This window comes from Xiphophorus hellerii, chromosome 2, assembly GCF_003331165.1.
Source record: "Xiphophorus hellerii strain 12219 chromosome 2, Xiphophorus_hellerii-4.1, whole genome shotgun sequence".
Classification (NCBI taxonomy): Eukaryota; Metazoa; Chordata; class Actinopteri; order Cyprinodontiformes; family Poeciliidae; genus Xiphophorus; species Xiphophorus hellerii.
Window position 1 is genome coordinate 13,589,080 of NC_045673.1, and position 12,320 is coordinate 13,601,399.

The 12,320-nt window shown below is 36.9% G+C and overlaps 1 protein-coding gene across 1 annotated transcript in view; it reads left to right on the forward strand.

The window, feature by feature from the left end:
* Positions 1-3,684: 3,684 nt before the first annotated feature.
* LOC116729177 (serine/threonine-protein kinase WNK1-like) overlaps positions 3,685-12,320 on the forward strand; it is a 29,017-nt gene continuing 20,381 nt past the window's right edge. The window contains 2 exon segments of the mRNA XM_032577550.1: positions 3,685-3,817; positions 5,458-6,679. Coding sequence (XP_032433441.1) covers positions 5,891-6,679 — 789 coding nt within the window. The 5' untranslated portion in view covers positions 3,685-3,817; positions 5,458-5,890.

Sequence of the window (12,320 nt, forward strand, 5' to 3'; positions counted from 1 at the left end):
CCGGTGAAACAGAGAGTTATCTGTCGACTCTGACAAATGGTACGCATTTATATCTGTTGCCTTTGTGGGGCTGTGGCATAGGCTACAGTGAGCTATTACTAGTGTTAGTTTTGAGCGTGCTGTGTGCCAATTTGGCACACAGCACGCTCAGATATTACTAGAGAATTTTCTCCAACTTTATTACACAAGTACCACCTTTAGAAATCGAGGTTTTTCCATTGTCAACATATTGGCAGTTATTTTAGCCCTTCACTCAATTAATGTAACCCTAACTCCAACCCTAATTCCAGCCCTAATTCCAACCTTCCTTCTAAACCCTAATCCCATCCCTCCTTCCAGCCTTAATTCCAATCCAAATTCCAACTCTCCTTCTGACCCTAATCCTAGCCCTCCATGCAACCCTCCTTCTAACCCCCCTTTTAGCCCTGCTTCCAACCTTAATTCCAATCCCAAACCTTATTAATTTTAACCCTAATTCCAGCTGACCTTCCAAACCTATTTTGATCCCTAATAAAGATTTGTCTCCATATACTTTTAGCTGATACAATATTTGCATATTAAGTGAATTCATTTACTTAGTCAACATTTGAGTGATGGCATAAGGGCTAAAATTTTTTATCTGAAATTATGTTAACTACATTTTTCTAAAACCTTCTAAATTTAGTCAATCATGCTAGTGATGGTCAGTATGCATTCGATAGTACTGTATGTAAAATTAGCTTTTTAGCTAACATCCATCCATCCATTTTCTGTTCACCCTTGTCCCTAATGGGGTCGGGAGGGTTGCTGGTGCCTATCTCCAGCTACGTTCCGGGCGAGAGAGGCGGGGTACACCCTGGACAGGTCGCCAGTCTGTCGCAGGGCAACACAGAGACATACAGGACAAACAATCATGCACACGCACACTCACACCTAGGGAGAATTTAAAGAGACCAATTAACCTGACAGTCATGTTTTTGGACTGTGGGAGGAAGCTGGAGTACCCGGAGAGAACCCACGCATGCACAGGGAGAACATGCAAACTCCATGCAGAAAGACCCCAGCCGGGAATCGGCTTATATTTCTGCTTAATACATTTCAGGTGTTTTCAAACTGCATGGAATATGTTACTGTAGGTCAACATTCTAGTGCTATTCTAAATGCTATCATTATTAGTTTAGCTAATTTGAGCTTTTTACCAAATTTTAGCTTTGTCATGGGCTTTTTCACACTGCATGTATAGTAGGTCAAGATGCTAGTCCTAATCCAGAGGCTGTCATTAGTATTTCAACTAACTTTAGCTTTTTAGCTAATTTTAATTTATAAACTCTTGTGACCTTACAGATTAGCTTTGTAAACAGTATTCTGCACACATTTCTAACATTGTTTGGGTGAGATTTTTGCATTGTCTTATTGCATTGATTTTTGCACTCCTCTTATACAGGTTTTCTATTTGCGCTTAGCAGATTTTTTGCTTTATTCTGCTGCTTCTGCAAGTCTTCTGTAGTTCACTTCAAATGCTTTTGCAATTTTCACTAAAAATATTCAGCTTAGAGCATTCACACTGCATTTTCGCAGGAAATGCAATTTCTTTTCTAGTTATACTGTTGTTTTGGAAGCACAAATTTTAAAGCTTTGACCTGTAGGTATCAGTTAAGGTTAGAACTGTTTTACAGAGCGGCTAGTGTTGTTACACCATAAATATGTGTAAAAATATACATAAATGGAGACAGAGCTTAAATTAACATTAACATTTTATTTATATGTGACAGTATGTTGATATTCAGATTTCTATCAAGGGTCAAAAGTGCAACAATCCAAGAAAGTAATGGTTCATACATGTAAATATAAATTTTACATAATTATTTAAAATAAACTCAAGATATGTTAATGGAATTAAAGTACATACATAATTAATAATGAGTACATGTAATTGTTGGTCATCAAACAAACTCCAATATTTGATTGGTTAATCTCCACAACATGTGAATTTCATCACTGTATAAGTGTTAGTACTTTCACTAATACTACATTTTTAAGAGACAATGATTCTATAAGTGAATAAATACTCAAATTTATAATGGATTTGGTTACTTTGCTGTACTATAAAATAAGTGAAATTGTAAATCACTAAATAATATGTTAAATAAATATATTTTAATTATTTACATAAATGTAGTTATTTGTCTATTTCAATCTTTAAAGGCAGATAGGTTTTGCCACCAGGGGGCAGTGCTCACCTTACTAACTTTAGTTTTAAAAATTTACTTAATGTTACCTCGACAAAATATATGTTTTACCAAACGTTTAGTAAAGATATTTTTTTTGAAGTAATGTTGTTTTAGGGTTTGTTTGTTGATGTATGCTAGCTCTTTAGCATCCAGATATCTCGAACGATTTCATAAAATTTATAGAATCCTTTATTTTCAGTTATTTATAAAATAAGCTAGGAGCCAGTGGTGAACAAATCAATCATCGTTTATATGTATAACGTCCTCTTTATGTTTTTGTCTAAAAATAACATAATTGTCTAACACTGAACTAAATTGGTTACAGAACACGTGTGACTATTTCATTTTAGTATTTTAAAGATAAAATACTAAGTTGAAATGCAGTTTAGTCTTTTTCTGGTCAAAAATAACCGAGTTGAATTTGAAGTTTAGTTCGAGAAGCAAAAAAGAAACAAAAAATTGTCCCGTTCGTTCAAATTTCTAGATTGATCTAATTTTGTGTCTATCGTATACTCTGACTATAGGAGGTGCTATTTCTTCTTCTCGACTAATGTTCTATGTCTTTTTTTCTTTTGTAAACAAATATGAATGAACAACTATACAGAAAATAAACACATAGATAAAATGCTTGTAGGTTGGATAAAAACAGTTATTATTATTATTATTTTTCTCATAATTTTGTGAACCCGATGTTGGAAATTCTGAGCAAGAAACTTATGGAGAAGGTTTGGATAAGGTAATAATAATAATAAAATAAAATAGATGTAGCATTTTTCTCTGCCAGCAATTTTATATTTTCATTAAATGAAATATAAAATAAAAATTAAACCAAATTCTAATTTATTCTTATCTCTTTTTATTTATTTATTTATCTTTATTTTTATTTTACTGGTTCCTAGATTTAAGAAAGAAGGCAATATATGCGTCAAAATGTTCATTCGGGTTCACCTCTTGTTGGAAACAAAATTGAATCAATTAAATGTGAGTAACCAAACAACATTGTTCTGTTCAAACTATGTGGTGAGTAGCCTACTGTGTATGCAGCAAATGATTATGATGTAGTTCACAGCTTGCAAATGCGCACTCAGTAACAACGTTCATCCTTCGACAACTTGGATGTAAAGGATCCGATTAAAACATTGAATTCCGTATTATTTGGGATAATATACTTGCGCTACATTTTAAACCGAGGTAAGTGAGTTAGCTCTGTTCAAACGAACTGAAGGCAATTTTACAATGGGAATTTCCATTTCAGATCCTGGCGTTGACTAGCGCTGAGAGAAGGTAGGTTTCAAAACATTAGCTCGGCTTTGCTGTCAATACAGCAGAACTCACAAGCGGGGGTTAATGTCATTGTAATGCTATCAGCTATACATGGTTCAACGCTGGCGTTGTTAAAGCTCCTCGCAACATTGAAATGAATGAAGCGCTGCTAAGAAGGTGGGTCCAGCCTTTTTAGGCCATTAGCAAGACCCGCCTAGCTAACGTTCCATCGCTGGGGTAGCAGTGGCGCTTTTTGTCACCGCCTTTTCAACCGACGTTCACACCGGGTGAACGTATCCGGTGTGGCGTTAATCACTCCGGGATGGAAACAGGACCTCGATACGGTAAACTTGTGACCTGTTATTTCTTGGTCATGGTTTGTAAATGGCTTTGCACGAGAATTAGGGTTAGAGGTAGCTATGTGGCTGTTTTATAACGTTGAACAGAATTGAAGAAAGACGCAACGCGCAAATTAGTCATCGCTGATTTGTCGTTTCCCTGTTAAGGGATTAGCCGACGCCAGCTAACTAGCTGAGTGCTAGCGGCTAACAAAGAGCCGTTGCTTCCCTTCGCTTTGTAATGTTGACTCGATGTTGCCATTTCAGACGGCAAGGGTGTCATTAATACAAAGCTAAAAATAAGAATGTACTAATAGATTTTATTTAGTCATCATTCGATTTTTTTGTTGTTATTATTACGTTTGTGTATATTTTTGTATATCTGGATGGAAGCGCGGCTAACATTTATCCGGTTTCTTTCTGGCATTATGGTTGCTTACGTTGGCCATAGCTGCTGCGGTGACAAGAATAAGGTGCTTTATATGTAACAACATTGTCACTGCTGGTTTGAACAGCCATATCAGGGGACAGGATGCAAATCGTTTTTTTTCTGTTACTGACATACCGACTAAAACGGATGTTTATATCGACAGAAGCCGTGGTTTAATTTACAAAGATGTTTCATTGATCATATAAATCTTTGTTCTGCTCAAAATGTTTACTTAACCTCTACCCTGAACATAGGCAATATAATGTGTCATTATTTTTACTGGTGGCAGTAATTATTACCTGTCAAATGTGTCCTGGCAGCCATCTCTAGCTCCTAAAAGTAAAGCACGGGCTTTCAGTTTTACAAGAGGTTAAGTAATGTTTTTATATCTATATATCTATATACTGTCACAGTTAAGCAGATCCCATGACTTCAACGTGGATATTATTTTTAAAGTTGACTTTTGCAACATTTTTAGTCATGATAGTAATTACTGCATTTTAAAAAATGAAAATGATCAGTTCAGTCTCATTAGCCAACTGTATTTTCCCTCAGATTTTCCTACTAGAAACAACTAAAAACATGTTTTTATCAATGAGGAAAAACATCTGCGATATTGAGTTAAGTTTCAAATAAATAACCATGGGTAGGATTCACCAGGTTATTTTGTAACATTACAGTTTAAAATGGGGGAAGAAATGTTTACCCAGAGTCAATTTATTCTGTCTTCATCACAACAAAGTTGTGTATACTCTCTCAATACACATGGCAAAAGAGGCAGAGTTTACCCAGTTTAGAGAGAAAATTCCCTGTAACAAAGTTGCGGGGGCGTGTTGGAACAATTATGTTACTTTTGAAGAAATTCACATAATTCAAAATCGGACGCAAGTTGAAATCTGATCTTCAACTTGGGGGAACTAGAAAAATGTGTAGTCAGTATTAAAATGACTAGTTCTGCAAAAATTCAATCTTGAACAAACTGTAAATGTAGTTTCTTTTTTTAGGCAGATTTAAATAGACCTGTTTACTTGAAACATAATTTCTGAAGTCTACATAAATTGTATCAAGCTTCTCTGTGCTTCGAGGTTAAGAAAGGTTACGTTTATGTGTACTGTAAATTTTGCCTTATGCTACAAATCTTGTTGACATTTGACATGATGTTGGTTACTTTTGAAATGTGTCGGGCCTAACTTTTGTTTTGGATTCTTTGTTGCAGCACAAAGTGGACTGGAGCGTATTAACACTGTTTGCCCGCCCTGCTTTTGGGGTGATTGGTGCCTGTCGGAGGCTGTGCACTCTTGGTCCTTGCCAATAATTCCGTATGCTTGAAAGAACCTTTTACAGGATGGATGATGTGGAACTAAAGAGACTTGTGTATCAACATCAATACTCTGCATTCTGTTGCGGTGTTCAGTGTTTTTCCATTGACAAGAGAACACCTCCCATTTTGCACCCCCAGTCCCTGCACTATATATATAAAGACAGTCTTTGAGCAATCAAAGGGACAGCACAAGATAGATTTCAGTTTAGCCTTTTTGTTTTTGACTACAGGTTAATACCACCTAGCCAAGCCTATTGGGCAGTCATGGAAGTAAGCTTATTTTAATTTTTATTTACTGTACCCTCTTACTTTAAGCCCGGGTGGTGGGATGTCGGAAAAGCCAGACGACAAAATGGTGAAGTTCCTAGCCCCCCCTCAGAGAAGTGGAAATGGCCCCAGCTCTGGTTCAGATTCGATGATGGGTGATTCCCGGCCGGTGGAAGTGAGACGTCGACATCACACCATGGAGCGAGACCGATGTAACCCTGAACACCGTTTTTTACGTCGAAGTGTCATCAGTGATTCCAATGCCACAGCACTGGCCCTTCCTTTACCCAGCAAAATCCCCATCCCATTACCTCCACAAGTTCAACCGCAGGAATTGGTCCCTCCGGAGCACAAGGCTGCTGCTACTCCCTTACTGAAGGCTGAACCCAGAAGTGATCAAAGTGAGAAGTCTGCTGATAATGGTAGAGAAAAACAACCGGGGAAAGAAATTGAGATTGCCAAGGTAGACGTTTTGGGACAACAGTCTGCTGTTGTGCAAGACATTAGAGATGGAGAAATGTTGATTGAAGCTCGCACTGCGCCATGTTTGGAGGCACATTTGCCCAGTCACAGAGAATCTGAGAGTGTCATTGAGGTAAAGGTTTCTCTTGAGAATGAGGGGGAGGAGGAGGATAAGGACTCTGCCAGGGCACGAGCCGAGGCAGAGCAAAGAGAAGCTGAGAAAAGGGTCCAGGATGACATCGAGGAGGCAGAAACCAAAGCAGTGGGAACATCACCAGATGGACGGTTCCTGAAGTTTGATATAGAAATCGGACGTGGTTCTTTCAAGACGGTCTACAAAGGCTTGGACACTGAAACCACGGTGGAGGTGGCATGGTGTGAGCTGCAGGTATGCACAATTTAACTTTTAACCCTAACCCTAACCCATTGCTTTTCAGAATGGTGCTAATGTCATTCTGAGACATTTTTCATTTTAAAACAGGAAATGTCTGATACCTAATGCTTGTTCAATGATGTTGGGTTTTTCGCTGTTTAAAGTGACCTCAGATGATCTTTGTTTTGAATTTGTGCCATTTTGAAACAAAACTTAATATCGTTCACTATAAACTTATGGTCATACAAAAAAAGTAATATATTGAATATAAACAGGAGTATTGAGACTCTACAATGTGGTGTGATGGGGATATTAAATATAGCAATGACAACTTCCCATCAGCTGTAGTATCTAGACAATGTCACGAGACTCCGTCCAACAGGATGAACATTCTGTTATGTTGAAAGTATTAATTCATGAGACTTTGAATAAAACAGTATTAATAATACACGTGGTGTTATTGGCAATGATAGTATATTATGTAATTAATGCATAATTCAATACTATTAGAGTTATGACTAATAAAGCCTCTACTATCTATCCGATAAGCAGCATTAGGCCAAAGCTAATGAACAGTGTGGCTTTTATTAAAAGGTTTCTGCTTGTGTTCAAGTATAAATCTACTTTTTGGCCTTAAAATGTCTTAAATCAGCTTTTAGATCTTACATTTCTACATTTTTTCCTCTATTGTATGTACTTTGTTTTTATTTTTAAGCAAAAGTATACCTGATGGCATTAATTTGTTCTGTGTGTTGTTTCGTTTTCAGAGACAAATCAAAGCAATCTTGTTATTTGTGACCCACTTTTGTGCTACAGAAAAAGTGTTTATTTAATAAAGTGTGTCTTGAAATCAGGGATTTCAGTAGCTGATCATCTTATCAGAAGTATCTGTTTAGAAGCATAATGTGTTTAAAAGTTGTTGAAGCTCTGCAATGTATCGAAGTAAAAGCATTTAGACACATGCTGGAACTGATCAACACCAACTTCAGTGGATAAACGATTATAGGCTCAAAATGGTTCTAAAAATCTTACATTTAACTTGTGGGATTATTCTGTCAGGTTCTGAGCCACTAGAAGTAAACATAAAGGGTGCTGTGAGCATCCATCATCCCATCCATGTGGCATCAATGACTACAGTAGAACTGTGATTTTACTTTATACCAACGTTCACATTTCACTTTTCAGTCCAGTGAGATGTCTCATTTTTAAAGTGTTAAATTGTCTTGCCACCGTCTGCTGTGAAGACGGTGGAGCCAGAAAGATATCTTTCCACGTTGTTACCTGAACCCGAGCCGCTGTAATTTTCTTTTTGATAAAATGATAAGCCACCATTTCCTCTTAGACTGTTGTAGATTGAACTGCTCATCCGAGCATGGTAAAAACTTCCCCGTGTGAATGCAGCCAGGGCCGTGGCGGCTGACTGACTGGATGGGGTTATTGCCTCAGAGGAATAAGACTTTATGGAAAGTCTTGCTTTTGTTAAATAGAGAAACCTCAGAAATCTGCCACTAACAACGTTTCTTCTTTCTTAGACATGCACGGAGTTGTTGAAACATTGTAAAATAAAGGTTGAGTGGTTCAGAGACCTGCAGTTAAATGCAATCTAATAAATTCTGGACAGCTAAATATTAAGTGAGTGAAAATAAAATCTGAGAATATTTCCATAACCACATAATTGCCACTTTTTAAAATATGAAATAACAGACATTTCTGAAGTTATCTGCCTCTCTTCTACGAAGTGGGCCACAAAGATAAACTGTTTTACAAAATTGACCTTTGACCTAGATTCTTCAGGATCTCCTTCAGACCTCACTTTTTGTTTATAGATAACTCTATATAATTGTGGCTCTGCTGTCCATCCTAACCGCTGCACAGTCCAAACTTTGACCTCCTTCACCACATGAACGTTTGGTTATAATGTTGAGCTTTCACCCTGTCATGACTGCTGTTGGCCTTCACACAGCAGCGGATAGAACCACAGTCTCACATGCAAGCTGGTTTCAGAACAATGTTAAGATTACAGACACGTGCCCCTCCCCCCTCACTTGGAGCAAATCGCACGCATGCTCAGTGCATTCCTGTTGCTAATGCTTGTGTGAATGCAAAACGGGTCACATTCCTCGCTGAGGAATCTCCTGTGTTTAGCACAGCAGGCTGACCTGCCAAGTCCTACTAGTAAACCATCAGTCCACTTCCCACCCTCTTAATTTCCTCAAAGAGGTTTTGATTTTTTCTTTTTTTGTTTTTTTAAATAAACCCAGTACCCTGGCAAGAAAAATCCACCCAGTTAACATGTTACTACTTGGCATGCTGGTATTTACCACCGTGATTGATTGTCTCACTTGAAGTTGCTCTCTGTCATTAAAGATAGATTATAACATTAAAGGTAGTATTAAGTCTTCATAGCTTGCTGAAATAGCAGTTTTGTAAAGGACAGCTGGAATTGCACAAGATTTTTGATGTGGTGGTAATTTATGAAAATTGGCCTAAATGATCAACATGAGAATAATTTTGCAAACTGTCTTGTATTTTTGGGAATGTATGGCTTTATTAAATCAGTGTAAGACTTTTGGCTTTAAGTTTAAATTCTATTGAAAACAGTGGCATGAGGGAGATTATATGAATAAGACCACGCATTATCACTGCTGAGTCACACTCAGTCTCACTCTTTGACTCCACGTTGCCATTCTGTATTGTGAAATAACTTATTGTTTCAGGACTAGATTCTCTGTATTACAAAACCACCAGAAGCCATGGTGTGAAAGGAGAGCAATAAACCTGAGAACTGGCCACAGAGGTAGTCAGAACGACTGTGACTCATAGAACTCTGCTACCTGGTGACTGTCTGGTTGAAACCTGAAAAGTCTGATCTTATTCTGATTACTGAACGCACTTGCTACCATGTCTCTCTAGCCACAAAAGCTTTTGGTGTGGACTCTAGTGTTGAGCAAAGAAGATAAGTTTATTTATGATTGGATGCATTAAAGCTGAAGTCAGAGGAAGTACAGAAATGTTAAATGCTATTTAAAAGGAATCTGTATTTTTTAATGATTCTTGGAGACATTTCTGTGGATTGTACAGTTTGTGTTAGAGCAACAATTTAAGTGGATAACTGTAAGACTGTACAGACTCAGAGTACAGGGATGTTGCTCTACTTTATCTTCTTGAGATTTCAACATTATGGAACATGCTGGATTTAGACATGTTGCCAGCCTTTTGCAAAATGCAGAGTTCAGTGTCTCAATTAGGGAATACACACAGGCTGTTGCTATAGTAATGCTAACTGCACTAATTGTTAACAAAAGTTTCTAAAGGCAGTTAGAAATGTTTCTTTGTCTCAGTTCTGATTTTTAACGTCCTTTTCACAACCCTTGGCAGAAAGACTAGAAACAATATTTTCAATGCTATTATAAATGTCTATATCATAGGTTTTCAAGAGAAATTGAAATAAGTTAAAGTCTGTATGAACAGATCAAAGTTTTCTAAAACCTTAGTCCAGAAATCGGCCACAAATGTCTGATTTGTGCATTCTTTTAGGGAGATACAAAACTTGCAAACTAATCTTGTTGCATTTACTGTAATTCAGGACTTAATAAAAACGCAGACTAGTTGAAACATGAATAAAAAGTTATTTTAGCACTGACATAAAGCAAGCTCACCATCTAATTTTGTTTCTGGTTGTCTTGGTTTGTTGTTAAATGAAATCACCAACTCCACTTCCCTTTCTTCAACCCCTGCAGCTAGTTTGCCTAAAATCGCTGTGATCTAAAGCTGCATTGTTTTACATCTGAAAAGCCAATTTGTCAAAATCCTCAAGAGTTTCTAGACCAACACCCTTCTTTACTTACTCATGACCACACTCATTTGTTTTGTATCTCATGTTGCTGGCATGTCTGAACAATAAGTAGGTCACCAAAGAGAGGAAGTTGAGGGAAAGGGGAATAAATTTAGGAACCTCCCCTTTCCTCCTCACTCATGCAGTTTCGTATGCGTCATCTCCCCAACTCGTCCTCCTTCTCTTAACTGTAGCCATACTTTAGAGATTAGGGAAACCTCAGGATTTCTTCAGAGACAATGACAGGCCTGTCCAAGTAGCTGAAGGGATCTGCTGAAAGTGTCACACTAAACTCAACTGCGATTTATCGCTGATCTTAATGGTTTGTTGCTGGGAGACTTACCATAAGAGTGTTACTAGATTTTAGATTGTAATATTTTAGAAAGTATTGTTTAAAAATTATCAAGTGAAATCCAGCATAAGCATTTTCAAAGAGCATTCAGCAATTTACTGTTTGTAACACTGCAATAGTAAAACACGTGGGTCAGTTTAACAAAAAAAAAAAAAAAAAAAGGTTTAGTTTTGAGCAGAAAGGTGAGCTGATAGGATTAACTTCTAAGTAAAGTCTTGGTTCTCCTTCTGACTAAAATATGTGGGAGGCCATGACATGACCTTTTAAACCCAAATGCCACCAATGACTAACCCAGCTTTTAAGAAAACAGCTGTCGTTAAAACAGCAACTGTGAAACTGGGACGTTTTTAGAATTTACTTATAAATAAGTAAATACCATTTGCTTATTTACAGAAACCGTTTACAGAAATATCATTCTGGTGACACTGTGGCAGGAAGTACAAGAAAGTGGTTTTGAGTTGAACACAGCTGTGAAAGATAGTCATTAAACTTTACAGACATAAAAGAAAGTCAAATTAAGGCCATTAATAAGTGATCTGACCTATGGGTGTAGAATAAAAATGAAAGATGGAGAAAAAGCTACTGCACACTTTCATTTCTTGCTGTGGCTCTAGATTTTTGTCATTTTTTAACACTTTTAATTATCATTCATTTTGGAGAAGCTTGTTCTGCTGGGGCCCGGCATTCAGTTTCCAAAATTTGGGGGAATTCCGTCTTTTAATACAAACCAGGGCATGTTCTGCTTATGGTTTAAATTTACAAGGGTTTCTTTTTTGTTTGGTTGCTTGGAGCAGAAACTTAACATTATACAGCTTCTTGATGACACTGAGATGACTCTACTTGTAATGACAAACAGAATAGTCCAAAACAGCAAAGTGTACAAATTACTTTGTTAAATTGTGTACTTTAATTTAAGATAAGACAAGAGTGGTATTCCCTTGAGTACGTTTTATTTTTAACACCTTAAAATCTGTTCAATGTTGAAAATTTGTGAACTGATTTGTGCTGGCTTGTCTTTTGCTTACAATTGATCTGCAGTTGCAAAGGTTTTTACACATATATTGTAACACGTCATACTGATAACAGTATCCATTTATCTACACCATCATTAATGGATTTTTCACTTTAAACTTTATCCCAAAATAAGTTAAGAGCAAAGCTTCATCAGTCATTCAGTGTTTGCATGATCGCAGGCCTTTTCCCCTCAATCTATTTTTGGACTTTTAGATTATTTATGAAAGTCTTTGCCTAGAAGCGGTGCTTTCCCCTCCACTTTGTAGTTAACAGTGAATGTGATTTACATTGGATAAAATTGCTTTGGTCTAAAAGATTATTATTATTATTATTAGACATATTGAAAACATTCAAGAATAACATAAATGCTAAAAGCCATGTTCAGTTTTTTTTTCCTCAGATGAAACCAAACCCTTGTAAATCGTCATACTTGTTTTCATATAAAATACATCAAT